The sequence below is a fragment of the Zingiber officinale genome, chromosome 4B (assembly GCF_018446385.1).
Source record: "Zingiber officinale cultivar Zhangliang chromosome 4B, Zo_v1.1, whole genome shotgun sequence".
Taxonomy (NCBI): domain Eukaryota; kingdom Viridiplantae; phylum Streptophyta; class Magnoliopsida; order Zingiberales; family Zingiberaceae; genus Zingiber; species Zingiber officinale.
Window position 1 is genome coordinate 138,999,417 of NC_055993.1, and position 21,789 is coordinate 139,021,205.

Consider the following 21,789-nt stretch of genomic DNA (forward strand, 5'->3'; position numbering starts at 1 on the left):
AGTAGCTAATCGTCAATAGCTGCTACAACGTGTAACAACTTATTGGCAGTAGCTACTACAACGTGTAGCAGCTTATCCGCAGTAACTACTATAACGTGTAACAACTTATCGGCATTAGTTGCTACAAGTAGGGGTGATCGCGGATCGGGTTGGTTCAGTTATTGGGATAAAAAACTATCCGGCCCTACTAGATCAGATAATGTAATATCATGACCCTACATCCGGCCCTATATCCGGCGGATTTTGTTTTTTCGGTTCGGGTCGGTATAAGCGGGTTGGTCGGTTTGGCGGGTTGACTGCTCACCCCTATGTAGTCCCCATCCATAAAAAACTTTCTTTTCACTCCCCAACCAAACATATTTACCTAATTGCTCATGATATTTTTAGGTACAAAAAGTCCAAAAATCAGTATAAATCCTCTTAAATTCAGTATATTAAATTAGAATCTAGTATATTTTCTATTAAATTGAGTACGATTCTTTTTTCACCTCAAAATATACTCGATTTTAGTTTAATGTGCTGAATTTAATAGAAAATATACTCGATTTTTAATATAAAGTACTGACTTTAAGAAGAATTATACTCATTTTCGGACTTTTTGTACTCAATTTTTGACTTTTTGTACCTAAAAAATATGGGTTAATTTCAATAGAAAATATACTCGATCCTAGTATAGAGTACTGGATTATAGTGTAAAGTGCTGAATTTAACAGGAATTATACTTATTTTTAGACTTTTTATACCTAAAAAATAAGAGGGACAATTTTGATAGAAAATATACTTGATTTTTAATATAAAGTACTGACTTTAAGAAAAATTATACTCATTTTCAGATTTTTTGTACTCAATTTTGGACTTTTTGTACCTAAAAATCTGAGGGGCAATTTAGGTATCAATATTTACATGAGGAAGTTGAAACAAGTAATACTTTGCATGCAGGGAGTGGAAACAAAGTTTTGTAGGCATAGGAATTACATACAAAGTTATGATTACCATTAGGGATTTTTCTTTAATTTACCGTTTTTAGTTTCTAAAAATAATTTTTAAACTATTTTTTTATTGCATAATTAAAAGAATGGCATAAATCTGGCTTGGCTGTACGACACGCCACGTCTGGTCGGGAACTTTGTTCCCAGCCGTCGATTTCGAACCCGAGATTCGTGCTGCCGAGGTATGTCCCCTGCGAGCGCGCTTACGGGTTACGGACGCATAGAGCGTGGAGAAAAATGTTTCAGGGTGTCGAAGTTCACCTTCTTTTAAATTGGTCCTCTGGTGGGACCCACCTTATCAAAACGAATGACCCGATAGGTGGATTTGTGGGTCTGGGGGTATAGTGGCGCCGGGCCCGATGGTGCCAGGCTTCAGGTTCGGTTCTTCAATGGCTGGGCGCCTCCTCGATGCTCCTCCGTGAACCGAGCGCCCCAGCGGATCCCGAAACCGCTCTCGTTCATCCGCCAAAACCGCCGCCTCGCATGCGACCGGCCTCCATGGCTCCTCCGCCTTCCTTCTCCTCGTCCTCCTCGTCCTCCGTCGCCGTCCGCCGCGACCACCCCCACCGTTCCGCTTCCCTCTGGGCCTCGCTCTCGGTCGGCGACCGCGGACGTCCCAGTCGACGCCGCCGCGACTGCCAGTCGGAGCCCTCCTCCCCGTCCCGCCTCTTCTCCCGAAATGGACGCCTCCACGGCGACGTTAGCCTCAATGACATCGTCGGAAACGGCGTCTCCGGCGTCCTCCATAAGTGGGTTAACTACGGCCGCGGCTGGCGCCCGCGGTTGTTCGTCCTACAGGATGACGTCCTGTCCTACTACAAGATTCACGGACCCGACCGCATCGAGCTTGCTCCCGATGCGAAGGTGGCCTACAAGGTCATTGGCGAGGAATCCATTCGTCGGATCTTACACCCAAAGAATGGCCACCCTCATCTCCCCTGCAAGCCCGTCGGTGAAGTCCATCTCAAGGCAAGAATCACTCGCCCTTTATCCTCCCGTTCCCAGCCAAGCTATATCATTGCGCCATTTCAACCTTCTCTCGTTGTTCCTTTAGGTTTCCTCGATTAAGGAGAGTGGATCCGACAAGAAGAGATTCTCGATCTTCACGGGGACAAAAAGGCTACACTTGAGGGCGGCCACGAGAGAGGAACGTGAGGCATGGATGGAAGTGCTGCGAGCAGTGAAGAGCATGTTCCCCAGGGAATTGAATAGGGAGCTTATGGCGCCGACTGATATGGTGGTCGTCTCCACAGAGAAGCTGAGGCAGAGACTTCAGCAGGAGGGATTGAGCGAATCCGCAATTCAAGACAGCGAGCAGATTATGCGGCGTGAGTTTGCTTCCTTGCAGAATCAGCTTCTTTTGTTTAAGCAGAAGCAAACTTTTCTCCTTGATACCATTCGCCAATTAGAGGTAAAAGATAATCTTTTTTTTTTCTCAAAAAAAAATCAATTTCTATAATCGGGAGCTTATAAGTTATAGATGGAATGCTAGCCTCCTGATTGATGAACTCTTAGACAAAGTTCTTGTCCATTGCCTCTTTCTCTTGGAGTTGAAATGCAATTTGAACAAACATAAAGCGGGCAAAACATTTGAATACAACCCAATCCCGGTGCACTTTTAGCACTGAACACTTTCGTAACTTATATTTAAAGTTTGATTACAACTGGTAATTTACTAGGTGCAAAGCTCAAAATCCAAGCATTATTTACCTTATGGTAATATCAGTCCCAGAAATTGTTGAACTCCTAATCATCCATCATCTTCCAATTTGATTGGTCTAGTAGTTTGATAACAATTCGTCTTTTTGATGAGATGGCTAAAGGAACTCAGTACAATCAATCAGAGGCTTTATAAATAGAAACTATAAACTGGCAAGAAATAATTTTTTTAGAAATGATTTAATCAGACAGAAATGTAGTGCTGTAAATTCAAAATACCTGAATTGTTCAACTAGGAAACATATGCTCAATGCCAAGGATTAAAATCTCAAGTTGTGCTAGAGTTTAGATCTTTAACTCGAATACAATATGGTATCCATACAGTGTCGATGTTCTGGCCTAGGGTGCTAGTGGCAAAGTGGAAGGAGAAATGAAATAGAAAAGAGATAACAACAACATGCCTAAGTTCACAATTTGTGTTCCATCTGAAATAGTACAATTTTACTATTAAGTTGTCTAGACAAGCTATGAACTATCAATTAATCTTAGCACGTGTTATAACATGTCAAGGGGTGCTAAATGTCAATATGACACGATACTCGTTTATATGATTGACGGAATGACACAAGATAGCTTTCAAATCATGCTCCGTTGTAGCAAAAAGGGTGATTTCGCTCACCCAAGCACCCCTCATAGCCTGTCCACAGGTTATGTGAAGGGAGGTAAAATCATGAGGTTAGCTTATAGACGACATTCAAGTGGCTAGGGGTGGGAGGAGTTTTTCCTTGAGGGCATGCGCCTGTCGGGAATTGATCCCTGCCCCATTGTGGCAAATCTATCACCCTCTAGCAAACTAGGCATCCCTGTGGGGATAGTTTCAAAATCATGTTCCGTTGTAGCGAATGGTGATTACGCTCACCCTAGGCACCCTTCACAATCCGTCCTCAGTTTATGTGAATGGAAGTAAATCACGAGGCCAGCTTATAGCTGACCGCCAAGTGGCTAGGAGTTGGAGAAGTATTTCCCCGAGGGCATAGGTCCGTCGGGAATTGATCCCTGCCCCATTGTAGCAAATCCGCCACCAAAATCATGCTCCTTGAACTATTATAAGGTTGTTCAGTTGAGGTTTTTATTATTAATTATTTTGGTGAACTTTCAAATCGATTATTACATAGTTTCACATCTTTCTCTCTTCCTCACTATTATCTAGCCATGTTTGCTCCATCTCCAAGTATTTTTGGTCAGTTACACAAATTCTATCCCCCCATTGTTATCTTAAGGCTCATCAAATAATTATCTATAATCAAGCCGTGCTTGTCCCTGCTAGAGTTGTCTACATGAATCTTATTCCTCTAGTGAGCTTCATGCAAGGTGATATCAAGTAAATAAATTATATTTTATCATGTCAACTAATGCTTTCTTTATCTCCCTCTCCTCCTTACAGCTTCCACTTTAATAAATACAAGTCTTCAACTATAACTTCTATTGGTTGTCTTTGAGCATGTTTGTATATCTAAATCTATTTTCGTGTAATCTTATCATTTAGAGTACTCTTTTAATTATTATTAATTTTGTGTTAGAATTTCTAGTAATTCTACATATTCATTTTAGCATTTCTGCACCCATGGAAGGGTTCTTGATTGATTGGCACTCCGCGTGTGTGTGTCAAGGTCAGCAACTGTGGATTGCGAGGGAGAGGAGAGAAGAGGGGTGGAGGCTTCAAGAGAGGGGAATGAGTTATGTGGAGAGTAAAGAGGAGACATATATCCGCACAAACATTTCAACTTTGCCGTTGACCAAAACAAATCATGGCATTGAATCAGTTCATCCTAATATAAACTTGGTTTATTGATTGTCTAAAGTTCAAATAAATTATGATGAGAAAATTAAATCAGATAAAAATTTGATACCAACATTCCTTTTGACACTAAAATCCACGACATTAGTTTTCTATGGTTCTATCCTAATCTTTTTCTAAATCAATAAAAATAATATGCAAATTGTTTTTTTTCCTCAATATTTTTCCATTAATTCTCTTATTTAATAAATAACATCTAGTTGATTTTCATTCAAGAAACAAAATTTATTTTCAAACAAATGTTTCATCTATTTTACATCCTCAAATATATGATTGTGATCCATAACAAAATATATGGGTTCATATATTTCCCTTTCATCACAATCAAAGTCTTGTTGATTTTATTTCATCTAGAGCTGTAATCCTATCAGTGCCATTTCATTTGCAGACTGATTTATTACATACTAACATGGAATAACCAAAGACATTTCTATGAAACTCAAGTCAAAGATTGTAAGATAAATATCACCGCAAACTTGCATCAAATTTCAATTTCAAAAAAATCAGTCACAGGATATAGAGTTTATGCTAATATAATCAAATTTCTGATGAGTTTGGTATAACTTAATGGGTTGGGCTTAATTCATGTTGGATTTTCTCACTCTTTTTTTTTTCAAAATCATAAAATATGAATCATTTTGAATTGCTTTCGATTGTCATGATTCTTCAACAATTCTAATTTATATTTGCTAGACATTTTGATTACATCATATATTCATATTATACCATATGAATTATGAATAGCATGATCCTAATTTCTAAAAACTATGCACTATATTTGTCTTTTTTTAAAAAAAAAATCTTGCTATTAAATATTACCTGTGAGGAACAAGAAAAGTTTGTTTCATATGTTCTGTTCTCACCCATATACTTCTTATTTGTTCCACATGTTTAATCAAATACTTGCATTTTTTTCCTCACTATGCAGACAGAAAAGGCTGATTTGGAGAATACACTTATTGATGATAGACACAAAGAATCTATAGAGTTTTCATCATCCTCTATTCCAGCGCATGAGCAATTTAATGGTATGCTGCATTAAAAGAAGATTTATTAAGAAAATCAAATATTTTTCTTTTCCTTGATGATCTACTACACAGTTGGCATAAAAATTCACGGTTGGTGGTTATAATTGTGAAGTTTGTTTCAGTAAGTGCTTATACTTCTGAAGTTTCGTAAGTAAAAGGTATATGAAAAACGCCATTCTGAAATTGATATAAGATTAGATTGGATAGAAGAAACAATTCTGCTCATGTTAAGCTTCTTTTGAGCTGTTTAACTGGCTGGTTGATGTATTTGTTAGGATTTAGGTCATGTTGCTTATTTATGAAGGTAGAAACTTAGAACATTTTGTGTGTGTGTGTACAAATCATATGCAATTCAAAATCACAATTATGTATTAGGACAATAATTAGTTGTCTGTTTACAGATTTGTTAACATTGGACTATTCCTTTCTTTTGTATCAACCATTAAATTCGAAAATATTAATGCAGCTTTGATTTGTAACAAATTATAATTTTTACCATAAAATGTAATTGTTAATGCTTGAACAAATTTTAAAGTGGTTAAGCAATGTAACTCTCAGTATTTACTTTTTAATCTGTTTTGTTCCAGGTAATTATTCACCAGAGGAAACTGCTAGTGAATCTGATGACAATGAAAGGCATGATGCTGTTAATGGGAAGACTGATCAAGAAGATATTACATTTTTTGATTCAAAAGATTTTCTCTCATCAACTTCTCTCAGCTGTGGTTCTGATTTTCCAAGATGTCAGATAGAGTCTGATGATGAAAACAGATATAGTGTTAGTTCTCTTGATAGTACTACTGACGACTCCTCTATGATGTCTATGGGAACGAAGTGCATCTATATTAGGAGGCGCAAAAAGTTACCTGATCCAGTGGAGAAGGAAAAGAGCGTGAGCCTCTGGTCAATAATCAAGGACAACATTGGAAAGGATCTCACCAAAGTTTGTCTGCCAGTTTATTTTAATGAGCCACTGTCATCTCTTCAAAAGTGCTGTGAAGATTTTGAGTACTCCTATCTTGTTGACAGAGCATATGAATTTGGTAAAAAGGTAGGCTAGTGTAATCTTGAGTCATTTAGATATGTCTCTTGAGATCCTGTGGTTTATTAGTTATCATAGTTAATAAGTTAATTACTGTATGAAAATTTTACTGAAAAACTCAATCTGTGAATTCTAACACTTTCAATCTGTGAATATTGTCAGAATATTTTATTTTTACACCAGGCCACACAAAATAAATTCTCTTTGCTAATGCAGTTGAGTGGGACCTAGATTATTTCATTATTCTTCAAGGTAAAAACAACTCACTCAAGAGGGTTTTGTTTCCATTCTAATTCCTTTTAGGGATTATATGTCGCACGCACACTCAGAGTTGCTTCTGCAGTCAAATTTTTGAGTGATTCTTTAGTGCTAATGAATATTTGCTACATTGTTTATGTCCAGTATATTTTTCCCAGTCTAGTGTATTTACATGGTCAACATTCTGTTGTCCTGTTATATCGATTGCTAATGGAATTTCCTACCATTATTATCCACAATCTGTTAAATATAATATGTTATGGATTTCATTTATGACATACATGTATTGATAGGTGTCAGGTTTGTGAAATGCAGTTTCACTTTTTAGGTTTATGAACTATTTATAGGAGAATACTGAACGCATTTGAGGTTATTAAAGGGTTAAAGCAGCGTGGCTCCATTATAAATAATTTTCATAGAATGTTGATTACATTCAACAAAGCATTTTTTATCTGTGGAGATAAGCATACGTTTATTGCTTTTTGATCAAACCCTTAATGAAAGACCAAAATGCCATCTGGGAGGCAGCATTGCCTCCCTTCTTAGTTTTCATTTCCGTGAGTGCTTTCTAAAATATGCTTAATATCGTAATACTAGGGGGATGGCCTTATGAGGATCCTAAATGTTGCCGCATTTGCTGTCTCTGGATATGCATCAACAGATGGCAGAAGTTGCAAACCTTTTAATCCACTTTTAGGTGAGACATATGAGGCTGAATTCCCTGAAAAAGGCCTACGTTTTTTCTCAGAAAAGGTGATCCATTTGTCCTTTCCAACTTACATCAATTTATTTTTTGTACATAACTTACCTTTTGGCTTTTGATATATTTAATGGGACCTATTTTTTCAACCTCTGCAATTAGGAAGGATATATTTTAGATTCTTTACAGGTTATTTGTGATCTTCTTGCTTATTTGATTACCGAACCAATTTCTTGCACGTCTAGTGTTTGGAATTAGTCTGAGCATACTAAACTTTACAGTGGATCTCATGATATTGGTTTCTTCTTTGCTTCTATTATGTAGTCCATGGATATTCTGCTGCACAAATGGATGTATTAAGTATTCTATTTGATTTAAGGATTTTCCCAACTGCAGTCAACTACTATTGTATTCATCACAATTACATTTTTAATAGGGATTGCTCTTGCACAAGTGCAGTCTATAATAGAAGAGCGACTTTGTTTCAAGGATGTCGGCCCCAATAATATTGGTTACCCAGTGGATTGCCTAGCTTGGTGAATGTCACATGTAATAAGATGAAATCTAACAATTCATTTTCTTATAAATATAACATGGTTATATGTATATATAAATATAATGGATGTTTCAACTAGAGGTAATGTTTATTCATGCTTGACCTATGCTAGTGAGACTCAGATACATGTATCCAACACAAGTATGGATCTAAGTGCCAAAAGTCTCATATTCTAGGCCCAATTTCTTACAAAGGTTTACAAGCGGTCAACGAGTGTGCCAATGTCTAACACAAGTTGGGGTAGATGGAGCCTGAGTATCAGAGGGGAAAACCTCACGAAAATTCATTTTCTTTGTACATACGGGCTATTTGTATCACAGAAAGGCCTTTGTCAAACATTTAATCTCTATTGACACTTTGTAGTGTTTTTCCACTATGATTATTTATGCACCTAACACTTCTATAACTGCACAATCATATGAATAATTCTTAATAAATCCTGTAAATTTGAACCTATCCAATGCCGCTAAGAGATTATGCAAGTGACCATGCATTATGTATCTTTTTTTGTATTTTTCTCACTAGTACTATAAAAGAACATAAAGCCAGTAGAGATTTCTCAAGAAGCAAGAATCATATACTATATATGTGATGTTTACCGTTGCACCAAAGCTCCCCTTCATTTACTATATATGTGAAGATTTTGTTTAAATCAATTTGTAATGGAATGCAATCTGTGAAGATATAAAGGGTTGTTGAAGGCCAGTTTCCACTACTTTTTGAAAGAAAATTCTCACTACTTTAAATTCGGCTGGTCCAAATTTCCTTTTAGGAATGCACACTTCTATTAATGTTTGGCTAGTTTGGCTTCTAATGAGTTATCTTTTAATTTCCGATTAGTTTTATCCTGCATACGCCTGGTTACCATCTGATACCACTACCTGTTCTTCTTGACTATTTCTGAACTTGGTTTCACTCTATCGGGCATTTTTCAATAATCTCTTTCATTTCTAAATTTCTCTGTTCTACTTTACAATCTAATCTCCTCATTTTCCTCAAATCTAAACAATGGTTTATTTTATGCAAAGTATTGAATTAGTCCTCACCCGTTTATTGCATATTCAGGTCAGTCATCACCCTGCAATACTTGCATGTCACTGTGAAGGTAATGGATGGAGATTCTGGGGAGATTCCAATTTGAAAAGCAAGTTCTGGGGACGTTCCATTCAGCTCGATCCTGTTGGTGTTCTTAATCTCGGGTTTGATGATGGTGAAATTTTTCAATGGAACAAGGTACATGTTAAACATGAGATGCTACTATCCGTGCCAGTTGCTGCATTCTTTGTTTCACAAAATCATTATGTATTTTAGGTGACAACTTCAATCTACAATCTAATATTGGGCAAACTGTATTGCGATCACTACGGCACCATGCGAATCCAAGGAAATGGTGAATATTCATGTAAGCTAAAGTTCAAGGAGCAATCAATAATTGATCGCAACCCCCATCAGGTGCTTTGCTCTTCTTTGTAGTAATAAAATTCTTCATTTTCATTGACACAATGAGCTGTCTGATGGCTTGGTTCTACTTGCTCTAGTCTTTTACTATTTTTAGGACTTAATTTTACAAATTCCAATCTCCATACGTTCCGAAAATGAGGAATCAACTTTAACATTTTCTAGGTGCAAGGTGTAGTCCAGGATCGAAGTGGAAAAACCGTAGCAACTCTAATTGGAAAATGGGATGAGAGCATGCATTACATAATGGGAAATGGTTCTGTGAAAGGCAAAGGATCTGAAGGTATTCCTGAAGCCCGATTATTGTGGAAACAAAATAAACCACCCAAGCATGCTGCCCGATATAACCTAACACGCTTTGCGATCACACTGAATGAACTTATGCCTGGTTTAAAGGTAAGAACTGCTGTTGTTTCAGATCTAGCGCTCTTTTAACTTTACTAATGGCATCAGCTTTCTTTTGATCCTCATTTTAAGCAGGAAAAGTTGCCGCTGACAGATTCAAGGCTCAGACCTGATCAGAGGTGCCTGGAGAATGGAGAGTATGAAATGGCAAATGCAGAGAAGTTGAGATTGGAAGAAAGACAAAGACAGGTACAATTAACTTCAGTATACTTTTCCAATTTATTTTTTTTCCTTCGAATAAAATGAAGTTACTCGTCCGATAAACTCTCAAGTGGCAAACAACTAGTTATATCATTCAAACTGTATGATATTGATCTTAATGTTCACAACAAGCAGTAATAGAGCATTTAAGATGCATTTGCGCATTACTCCTCTTGTGGTGCTATGCTTTTGCTTTGGTTTCTTCCATAACCTATTGACTTATCATCTGTTTCGCTACTTTCCATATGTAACTTGCAACATTGTATCAACCGCTATGAAATGCAGGCAAGAAAGATGCAAGAAACCGGTTGGAAACCACGGTGGTTCGCCAAGGATAAAGCAAGCGATGCATATCATTACGTCGGCGGATACTGGGAGAGCAGGGAACAAGGAAATTGGCAAGGTTGTATTGATATCTTTGGCAAAAACTCCAGCGACCAATTGGTGGTTGAGTAATTAGTTTGAAACTGTGGCATCCTTCTCTATTCCTTTCTTTCCCACATTTTTCTTTCTTTCTTTCTTTCTTTCTTGTGTTCAGTGATTACCTTACCAAGTCAGATGCTCGCTATTTCGAGCACTTAAATGCCTTGTAAATTATAGATTGGAAGATGTCTCCTATTCTGTTTTTGGAGCAATGTAAGGAACATTGCCTCATCCCATTACATTTTCAAATCCAAGATAAATCACTTTCAGATGAAGTTGATTTGATCAACCCAAGTGATCGTACAAAGTTGCCACAATCAACTCAGTTGACTTGCCTCAACAACGGCATGTTGGCTGATCAGATTAACTCAATTTATTTGCTCGGCAAGTTGATCGGATTGCCTACCCATTCGATTAAACGATCAACAAAAGAATATTGTGTCAATTTAAACCAAAAGTTTGGTCTTTTGTTTTGTGAATAAACTAACAAATACATCAACTTTCCTCAACGACAAGAGATTCAAGCCATGAATCTCAGAAATTGCAGCCTGTAAACATGTACTGTAAACCTATCTAATTACAAGTTATCTGCAGCATTTAGCATATCCAGTAGTGAGTATATGTGCTGAAAATGATTTAATCATCCAACAAGACTCGCAAAGAAACTGTGGCAATTGGGACAGGGGAGAATTAGCGATTTGTTTTGCACTCTGGTGTACAACTCCGATGGATGTTAACACGCCTTAATGGCCGGAGTAAATAGTACAGTTAACTGAATCCGGCATGGCAGACTTACTCCAGAGAGAATCAGATATTGTTTTCGCGTGATTCTCAACTTCGTTTTACAGGCCTTTGCACGTAAGACTTGTTTGGATCCTCTGTCTTCAGTTTGGGAGGTCGTATCTCGCCTTTTTTGCCCTGAAGAAACGGAGTGTGAAGTTTGGGTTCAGAGTGTGTATGCAAACTCCTGTCAGGATATACATGTAATAGGGAAAATATGGTGAAATCCTATACACTGCTCACCTTCTTTCCAGTCTTCATAAAATCTCTCCAGCTGGAAACCTGTGTCATGACAAGGTGTTCATAAGGCTATTTATCCATCTTGATTAAAGTTGAATAAGATTGTAGAGTGCTTATAATGCAAAATCGAAAAAAGAATTGAGCAATAAGAAGCTATCACATGGCAAAAAAGATAGTCCAAATATAGATGAATGTTGAAGACAGAAGGCATACTCGCCCATCTCTTGTTTCCTCCCACTGTTCCTCGTGTTCACGTTTTCTTTTCCACATCTCCTTTGTTTCTTCTTCATCTTTCTTCAATCTTCCTTCCTCTTCGGATATCTACTCAGTTATGAATACATCTTCCATGTAATTAATATTCATAGTAACAACATAGAATCAAATGCAAAAATATAGTGAACAAAAATTGGGTAATATACCCGCACTGCCATTTTCCTCCTCCGCCATTCTTGTTCAGTTAAAATTTCACGCACTTTAATTTTCAACTCTTGCTTGAACTCTTCTGATTGTTCATACTGCTGCTCATATTTCCCCTGTTCACACAAATTGACATTTATTTGAACAATGATTTACCTAATATTGACTATCTGGTAAGTTTTCAAATATCATACTCTAATTGTGAGCACAAACATACAAACTTAAAAAAAAATGGCAACAAAAAGATAGAATGAGTAGTCATTGTTCCTATAAGAATAAGTTGAGTCCCAACTATTAAGGGTCAGCTATGTAGGTCTTACACCCCACAGACTTTCAATGCGAAATTATATTTATATATCATCTTAATTTATCCTAATTTTAGTGTCATTAGTATTGAATCATTAGTTTCTATCCTTCAAAATTCAAGTTTTGAGTTTACTTTAACTGAACTCTCACCATTAGCAAATCGTCATGTGCAAGTAACATATGTGCATAAGAAAATCTACAGAAGAGCACATTGATACCTCATCTACCATTGCTTTTATTTTAGAAGCATTGCCTTTCTTGAGTTCTTTCTTCCTTTTTAGCTTAAGCTCCTCTGCAATATGAGGTATCATCAGTTGATTGTCTCATTTGATGACAAAAGCACCGAAACTGAATATTAAAGGATTAAAAAAAATCAAGCAGAAAAGATCATCTTCACATTTTTTTTCTTTCAATAAATTTATAGAGCCCAATAAAGCGAGAAAATTCTAAAGCAGAGATTTAGTAATTTCATTGATGAAATATAAACTTGGGGGAAAAACTTCTACCAGAATTTTCCAGAAGCTGACAGTTCAATAAGTTGATAATTGTGATACTTGAGAAAAGACAGTCAACAACTACGAGACAGCATAAAATCTAAGACGCTCACGTTTAGCAGTGCTGATTTGGCTAAGAAGGTATTCTCTTTCCGGTGGATCAAGGAGTAACTGCTGAGCTTTTGCCAATGCTGCACAACAATATCATTGATCAGTAACCTCCAGACTAAGAAGATATCAAGGTGAATCCAAAACAAGACAAGTTTTCATGATTTAAAATTTGGATGAACAAAATGTCTCATGTAATATTATATCCTTTTTTGTGCCAGTAACCTGCCTAAAAGAAGATGGGCTAGCATAGAAGGTACTTTAAGGACGGTATTGCTGTGCCATTAGTTAGCCCCACAGATATATGCAACAATCTGAAAAGATTAATACACAAACAAACATGTCAATGTAATAATACCAGCAAAAGCCTCCTTTGCTCGTGGATGCTTGCACTTGTCAGGGTGAACCAGTAAGGACAGCTGCAAATTCAACAAACATTGGATTACAAAAAGGGATAAATGATCCAATCTCAAACCAGTTCACAGCCAATAAACTAGCTTTACCCTTCTATACTGCTTCTTCACTTCATCAACCGAGGAATCAAAGGACAACTTAAGATGCTCAAAAGGATTCAGCTTAAAGCATGAGAGTATCCTGAATTGAATTACAATGTCAGGGACTGAAAGATTAATGCCCGCTCAAAATTATCAAAATGCTCAAAAAAACCAAATTTATCCCTATGAGACAGCAAAATCGAATCAAAAGAGTCTACTGCTTTCTATCCCCTAATTAAAGCCATCAAAGATAAAAACGCAAAGGTCGAAGCACGTATTTCCTCTCACGAACAACACTAATTACTTCGCAATAAATCGAATAAATTAACCAACAGCCAGGAGCTAAATCATTTTGAGGCCTGGAAAAAAATAAAACCTAGATGTTAGTCCTGTGTGGTAATTGCGAAAGGGATCGGCGAGCTACCTGGTGACCTCGTTATCCCTCTCCACTTCGCTGACCTCAGACATGAAACTCTTGAGCAGAAGATCCTCCTCCGTCTCGGCAGCCATCGCAACAGCTCCGGCACCGCACCGACCTTCCTCGTTCTCGCTCTCCCACCGCGAGGTACCTCTTTGCTTCTATTTGGGCCTTTTATTTTTAAGGTAATCATACGGGGTTTTGGGCCTCATTTGGGCCTCGAAACAAAATGATATCAATATCCCAAACGGTCGAGTTTCAGACAGATAAATAAAATTTTGTCTAATTTAGAAACTAAAATTTTTCAAAAAAAAAAATAGTATAATATTTAAAAAAAAATCAGAATTTTTGATTTATTAAATGTGAATGGTGTAAGAAAAGTTAAAGATAAATATTTATTTTATTTTTCTTTTCAACATTTTAATTTTATTCTAAAAATAAAATTTAAAAGCCTATACGTCAATTGGGCCTACAAGCGAAATTATTGGGCCAATTGGGCCAAACAACCTAGCCCGGCCATGAGTCAACTGGTCAAATAAACCGAGCAAGTCAATCAATCGAACTAGCACAAGCAAGATCAACCGAGTTAAATGAAAGTCAAGTCGATCGATTAAGCCAAAAGGCCGACAAATGAATGAGCCTAGTAAGTGAGCTGAATCAATCAGTTCAATTGAGCTAATTAAGATAGATAAGCATATCGAGCTAGATGGATGGGGCAAGTCAAGTTGTTCAAATCAATCAATCTAGTTAAATCAAATCAAACTGGTTGATTCAATCGAACTAAACGAGCCAATCAGGTCAATAAATCCGGTCTGACATAATTTGAGCTAGTCAATCTGATCAAATTTGAATCGGTTAGTCCAAACAATCATTGATCACTTAATCTGGACTACACAAACATAAAAAACAACACATAGGCTGCAATCAACTTAAACTCAGCTAAGAACACAAAAGTTGCTCATGAATGAGGTAAGAGTGCACTTACAATGGTCGCAAGAAGCTATCAGATAAAATCTGTGTAACAAGAATTGCAATGACAATAAAATTGTTGTTGCCAAACCACTCAAACAACCTCAAAAAATCTCGAAAAGAAAATAGCATTATGTACTACCTAACATGAAAAAAATGGATGAGCAATACAACCAACGAAGTCTCTTGTCGTTTGTGCTCTGTTAAGCTTACCATGTGAACATCTATGTTGTTGAAGTCTTCCACTTGGTCGTTAAGGATCTACCAGAGAAGCTAGTATTTTGTGAAAATTTTGATCAGGGATCGCTGCAAACATAGAACCTTCGCTAATTTGCCAACAAAAATTTATCACCTCCTTGGAGCTCTATCTTCTACAAAGCTAACTAGAATCTTATGAAACTGGGATTTGAGCCAGCCTACAAAAACGATGATGAAACAGTAGAGTCTACAGATCACCTTCATGCATGATAACCAGTGCAGAGAACCCTAATGAGGACTGATTTTGTTGCTGCAAATAGCTGTGAGGAATCTTGTTATAAACTTACCAGACTACCTGCATGAGCTAGTACTTGACTCCCATTCATCCAAGAGAGTTCTTATCAACTTGCCTAACTTCTCTGATCTGTGTGTAGGTTGAACGATGTTGGCATTATCCCAACGAGAACATGGATCTATCCATCTGTTTTGGCTGGAGCACCAAGCCCCAGGAACAGCCTTGTTGTACCTACGTTTCAATATCATTCTATCAATTTTATCAAGCACTGCATCACTCTGACGGAACTGTCTGGCAAAAGGTATTCCACTCTTAATCATTTCGTCATAATCCGTCATGTTGAGAAAATGGGGTTCCGTTGTTGGAGGACTATCCCAAGCCGTATACCTTAGGTCGCTATTTACTGTCATATTCTGGAAATCTTGTGAGTTGCATATAAGTGAATGAAAATAACCTTCTTGGGACGATAATACATTTGTGAAGTACAAGAGTAGTGTCCGGGCTAGGTTATCCCAACCCAGCACACAGTACTCTACAAAGGACCTGCTGAGGATGACCCATGGTGAACCTGTTGAACAACAAATTGAGAGATAATACTGTTAGATGCATCTTACAAGCTGGAAGCATACATGCACAAGTTTAGGAAAGGAGAAAAATGCCTGTGAAGAACTTGAAAGATTGAGGGGTGACCCGATTTTGTGTAGCTTTGAAAAATGATTTCCTGTTAGCTAGATAGATCCCTGCATCAACTATAATGGGTTTTACTCTCTTATCTCTGCATGGACATGGTTTGGAGGGTCAACGAAACAGTGTTGATACAATTTCCATAAAAAGGTAAAAGCGAAAAGCCGAAAAGGCATTCATGCTTACTCCTTCCATCCAATATCATTAGTGTGATTCACAAAACTAAGGTTCCTCGGGACATGGGAGAAAGCATAAATTAAATCTGCATTAATGGCAACAAATAATTAACACTTTCTAATTTCTTAGTAGCACATCAAGTAATTAATTTGCTGATCCAGAGAAAAAGATAATTAAGATATCATTCAACTCAAACAAGTGTTATGCAAAACAGTTTACTCAGAGAAGTAGGACCAATGATATGCATGGTTAAGTGAGCGCAATTAAACACAAAAAAGTTAGTGAACTGTCGAAAACTCAAAAGGAGTAACTGTCGTGGAGCTGGAGCTGATAGTAACATAAAGTATGATTAATAAACCTAATGCAGTACATGTATAAATATAGATCAGGAAGAAAATGGGATTCTACATGACTGCTAGCATCTCCAGCACTGTCCAATCAGCAGTCATATACTTTTAGGAAGATAAACCAAGTCTAAGAGCACTTGTCTACCAGGAAGTTGCATAGTTTTTAAAGTGAAATAAGATGAATCCTGAATGAGCCGCGAAAAGGCAAAACCTCTACGAGAGAGATTCTGCTGCCCAGAAAGGTCTGTATTAGGTAGTTCATAAAGACTACTTCCATGCTTCTTTTTACTTATGTTTTGATATTTAATACAAACTCTTCAATTTGGATAATTCCTCCAACAGAAGGATGCATTATCAATTTGAAAAATTATGGAGATGTCAAAACTTCTCTTCAATAAAGCTTCATAAAGCATATGATTCCACATATCCATACTGTTTCCTACAAGCATAATAGTTTTGGATAATGATTATCACATGCAAGTTCACTTTCAGAGGCTTATGAGAAAGTAGAGACCTCAAGACAGTATCTGGATGCTTAAAGGTTATGATAACAAGGTTTTACAAGTCTTGCATTTAAATGCACACCCTGTGCTATTAGGCCAGCCTTGAATTCAGCTTCAGTTTATCTATCATACCAACTCACTTTCAAACATTAAGACTATGGATTAAATGATGTCAGCAAATGGCAAACAAACAAAAAAAGAGCATGCAACAATGTAGTCATATGATTTGTGAAATTACATAAAGAGAAAGGAGTACTGCTGGAAGCAGTTTGTATTTATATAATGAGAAGCCTTCAGATGTATTAACATAGAGGTTCAACTTTTTTCAGCCTTCTAACACTAAGAATACTCTCATAAAGAATTACTAAAACTCACATAAAAGTGTTCTGGTCATGTCAAAGAAGCCAACTTACCTAGGCTGCTTGGCATAAAAAGGACCATATTCATTATCTTGGGTCACTTTTGAAATTATATATAATAGAACAAATTCTGGTCAAGTCTAGAGATCTAAATTGCCTATGTGTCAAGAATAAAACATTGACTAGTTCGGTGGAAATGAAGAATCCAAAATAATTCACACTTCATAAAAATTCTAAAGCACATGCATTGCTTATGTATGTGTGAAATTCTTTTACCAGTAATTCTTGTGCATATTTCATCTGTTGAAACTGCCAAAATTCATCATCATATTCATAAAAATGTAAAGAACAAATATGATTACTTTGTCATCATATACTTGAGCATCCCAGCATATACCATCTGTTAAATATTATACAAGAAATATTGAGGGTGACAATTAAAAAGGACACAACACAGTTCTTGTTCTTGTGGGTAATATACACAAAATTTGAGAACGTAAGCTTGAATTATTCCCAAATAGTTTTTTACACTACTTAGATAATGTAGCAAATGAAAATAAACCACATTCATAAAGTTTGCATTAACTAAATGGATTTTATCTGTCGTTACATGCTAAGATTAAATCTCTAATAACACTTAGGTTATTTTCTTTTTAAATTATATTAAGTGTAGTCTCCATTGGTCTCTCCTTAATAACATTCAGATTTAAGTATACATCGTCAATGAGAAATCAAGTTTACTAATTTCCAAATTTATGTGAAGTAAACCCCAAGAAAACTAATGCGAGCACGGCAGATTCAACTGAAATACCATATCAAGATTTAGTTCGAATGAGGTATGCCATTAGTATCATCAAATGAGTGAAGGTTCAATTTCCTACTGCTTATGCATCTATATTTCGGATGAGGCACTTAGGGGATTGTCAGTTGTGGAGCAAGTATGCAAAGATAAAAAGTGAGAAAGTAACAAATGATAGTTTCTGGAAAATCCTCAGAATGCCTATAACAAGCATTCATATCTAGTGAAAAATATACACAGGGAGCATGCATGTGTAAGCTGAATAAAGAGAGTAGTTTGAAATGGATTGTTGAATTGGAGATGAGCTTTTGGAATCAAGATTGCAGGATGTCTCTTAGACTAAAAGAAAATTGTTAAGACTGATAAAAAAGGAACATTCTTTTTTCGTCATTAAACAATTGATTGTATAGATCTCAATAACTAACGCAATCGAAGAATTTTCGAGGAGATGATCAAAATACCATCTTGCGAGATAAGCGGATAATCTTCGGCGCTTAAAGTCACGAACCAATCCCAGCCGTCGTCGAGCCGGAGCAGCAAAGAGGCAGCCTGAAGCGTGGCAGCGAGCCCTGAAGATCCCATCGGCGTCATCGCACTGGCCTTCCCGATCACATCCACATTCCCGAATGCCCGGATGGCGGGGATCGAAAGCCAAGCCCTGGCCGCCAAGTCAGCCCGCTCCGACGCCGGCGCGTCAGCGGAAAGGTGGAGGAGGTATCGGTTCCTGGGGTGGTACACGGCAAGAAGCAGGCGCAAAACCCGACTCGAGTCGCCGCGGCCGCCGGTGATGTAGTACGCAAAGGAGGGCAGATGGGCGGGGCCGCGGCGAACATCGGTGGCGGCAAGGCGGCGGTCGAGGAAGGCAGTGGAAGCCTTGAATCCTGAAATGCCAGAGAGGAGGAGGAGGACGGCTACGAACAAGACGGAGAGGATGGGGAAGATCCATCTCTCCACGGCCGCGCCGCAGCCTCGGGCGGCGGTCGGGTACCGGAGGGGCATCGGTGGATCGGACTTAGGGATTCATCGCCGAGCAGAAGGAGGAGGAAAAGCCGAGAACGAAGGAATTGGAACGAAACGAAGAAGGAGATCGTCGGTGGATCGCAGAGGGGAAAACGAAGACGGCTTGTGTCAAAAAAAGATAAATCAGATATGAAATATAAAAATAGAAAGAAAAAAAATATTATAAAATTTGACGTAAATTAATTTGAATTTGGGACGTAAATTAAGAGGTGAGAAGGTTCGAGTGCGAGGCAGATCTCCTGGATCATATTTTTTTTTTTTTTTTATCCAAGGGATATATCATGATTCGATCATAAATATGAATGATACAGTTTTTAGATCATAAAAAAAATGATACAAGAGATTTGTGCTGTTCGAGAGATCTAGAATTCTAGACACTAGATAGGAGGATGGATTCTCGGGTCCCCTTATCTTGATCTGTTCTTGGATCAGGACAAGGAAATTGATGATGATTGCTGCATCAATGACTGATCCAATTTTTACGGACCAGAGGATCTGTCCAATAGATAAGTATAATTAATTTCTCTATAGATAAAAATATTGTTTCGGATTATTTAATCTCTCATTCGACTAAAATTAAATAAGTCATTTATCTCTTTTACATGTATATGATCAGAGAGACATATGAAAAAAATTTCTCTTCCGTCTGGTCTTTTAATATATTATCATAAGACCGATTGTGTGAGATTATTAGGATGATAAATTCTATCTTTTATTATTATATGATCAGGGGCATGACGACTTTACCTTTTAGCCCCTAAAGAAAAATTGCTCCCATAGGGTATAATCAAGTTACTAATTGGATAAGGCTTTTCAATAAAAAGGTAGGTTCGATTTCTATGAGTACAAATATAATTTATGGTTAACTCGTGCCTCGTATATGTAGGAAGATCGAGCTGATCGATTGAATAAATCTAGGGATAGATTTAGAATTTTAGATTCAAGAAGTTGATATATTTATTCAGAGGTACGGATGAAAAATGAAAGAAGTCTATCGAAGATATATCCTTGAAAGGAGGAATGAAGCCCCTGGACCTACAGTGTAGTAGAAGAGTATTAAGTTGTTATTCAGATATCCGGGGTTTAATTTCTAACTACGATATATTTGTAGAGATTTTTTTTCCAAATAAAACTTACAACCATGGGATGCTGAGCATTTGGACCGTTCATCATAAATGCTTCCTAATTTACTCCGACATATGATGAAAAATTTCTATAGAGCTTGATTATTCATCTCAGATTCAGATTCGATGTTACCTGATTAAATATTTTTTGAAAAGAAAAATAAAAAATTGAAAGATAAAAGTAAATGAGGAGAAGGGAAAGAAATTAAGATTAGAATAAAAACCATGCTAACCAATGGCAAATCCTGCCCAAGTACCAACTCGGTTACCCCTCGAGGGCTAAATTGACATTGGCGCAGTTGGGACGATGTTGGGAGTCATCATGCTTCTTAAATTTACCTACGGAACCAGCTCCAATGGTCAGCATGCATTGGCTTGCGTACGTGTCAACTTCATCTTTTCCGTATTAAGGAGGGATGATCCAATAGGAAGCGGACAACAAAGTGGTGAAGAGAGGAGGAAGCCTCGAGAATGATCGAATTCTCCTTCCTTCTTGCCGCACCTACATTGTCATCCTTACTTGGATAAGATCACTCTTCTCTCCTCCTCTTTTTTCTCTATTGTTGTTGGGTTTTTTTTCCCAATCCACGTTCCCCGTCTTTGAGATCCTCATTCTGCCTTCCTCCCGCTGTGTTTTTAGGGTTTTATCGCTGAGGAACCGTTCATGGCTTGATTACTTCATGTGTCAGGGCTGGGCTTTACCGGGCTCTAGCCCAGTGCAGCCTACCAATGTCCGGCAATTTTAGCCTCACCTAGTAACCAATGCCTAGCAATTTTAAGCCTTAACCTTGCTATGCTGGGCTGGGTTTTACTGGGTTCAACATTTTTAGCCCAGGGTTAGCCTCACCTAGTAAGCAATGCCCAGCAATTTTAGACCTTAACCTTGCTATGCTGGGCTGGGCTTTACTGGGTTCAACATTTTTAGCACAGGATAATTGTTCAACCTGGCTACGTCATTGTTCATGTGTTCGCGTGAGGAACATGATCTCGATGCTTAAGGTCCCGATTTGTTGTTTCTAGCATGAAGATTATCATTTTAGGTTTGGGGCCTTAGATTTGGTACTCTGTTTTTGTTGTCGAGTTAGGAATTTCAATTTCGATAATCTATCTTTTTGTTGTGTTGGATAGCATTGTATTAAATCTACCAAACCAATAGCATATTAGAAATATACCTGCTAATACAATGTTGAATTAATTCGTGCATTTGTCCTATAGTTTTGCAAATCATCTTTATCATTATATTAATTCAATGATAATTCGTCTTTGAATTAATATAATTTCCAATTTGACTTTTTTTTTGTGTCAAGAATTTTCCCTCTGAGTGAGGTTATTTTGCTTATTTACTCCATCAATTCTATCTTAGTTCCAAGTTGGTTTGACATTTGAATTTGGTGCTACCACAATATGGTTTGATAGTTTGAATTAGGTGATGTGAATCGTTGAATCATCCTATAACATAGGATGAAATTGATGGAGCAAC

General features: G+C 37.4%; 3 protein-coding genes across 3 annotated transcripts; 1 reads left to right on the top strand and 2 right to left on the bottom strand.

The window, feature by feature from the left end:
* The first annotated feature begins 1,418 nt into the window (after positions 1 to 1,418).
* On the top strand, positions 1,419 to 10,842 carry LOC121977065 (oxysterol-binding protein-related protein 1C-like). The gene is made up of 10 exons (XM_042529568.1): positions 1,419 to 1,958; positions 2,044 to 2,400; positions 5,435 to 5,534; positions 6,122 to 6,585; positions 7,432 to 7,587; positions 9,156 to 9,323; positions 9,402 to 9,542; positions 9,714 to 9,944; positions 10,029 to 10,142; positions 10,440 to 10,842. The coding sequence occupies exons 1-10, from the start codon at positions 1,473 to 1,475 to the stop codon at positions 10,608 to 10,610; spliced, it is 2,388 nt and encodes a 795-aa protein (XP_042385502.1). The 5' UTR covers positions 1,419 to 1,472; the 3' UTR covers positions 10,611 to 10,842.
* Positions 10,843 to 10,966: 124 nt separating this feature from the next.
* Positions 10,967 to 14,006, bottom strand: LOC121977066 (dnaJ homolog subfamily C member 8-like). Its single transcript, XM_042529569.1, has 9 exons — positions 13,841 to 14,006; positions 13,426 to 13,516; positions 13,281 to 13,341; positions 12,928 to 13,005; positions 12,539 to 12,612; positions 12,017 to 12,130; positions 11,811 to 11,918; positions 11,601 to 11,639; positions 10,967 to 11,495 (listed from the first exon to the last, which is right to left on the bottom strand). The coding sequence occupies exons 1-9, from the start codon at positions 13,924 to 13,926 to the stop codon at positions 11,409 to 11,411; spliced, it is 738 nt and encodes a 245-aa protein (XP_042385503.1). The 5' UTR covers positions 13,927 to 14,006; the 3' UTR covers positions 10,967 to 11,408.
* A 729-nt stretch (positions 14,007 to 14,735) lies between these two features.
* LOC121977067 (beta-glucuronosyltransferase GlcAT14A-like) lies at positions 14,736 to 19,289 on the bottom strand. The gene is made up of 4 exons (XM_042529571.1): positions 18,627 to 19,289; positions 16,167 to 16,242; positions 15,956 to 16,071; positions 14,736 to 15,864 (listed from the first exon to the last, which is right to left on the bottom strand). Exons 1-4 carry the CDS (start codon positions 19,162 to 19,164, stop codon positions 15,353 to 15,355), a joined length of 1,242 nt encoding a protein of 413 aa, XP_042385505.1. The 5' UTR covers positions 19,165 to 19,289; the 3' UTR covers positions 14,736 to 15,352.
* Positions 19,290 to 21,789: the final 2,500 nt, after the last annotated feature.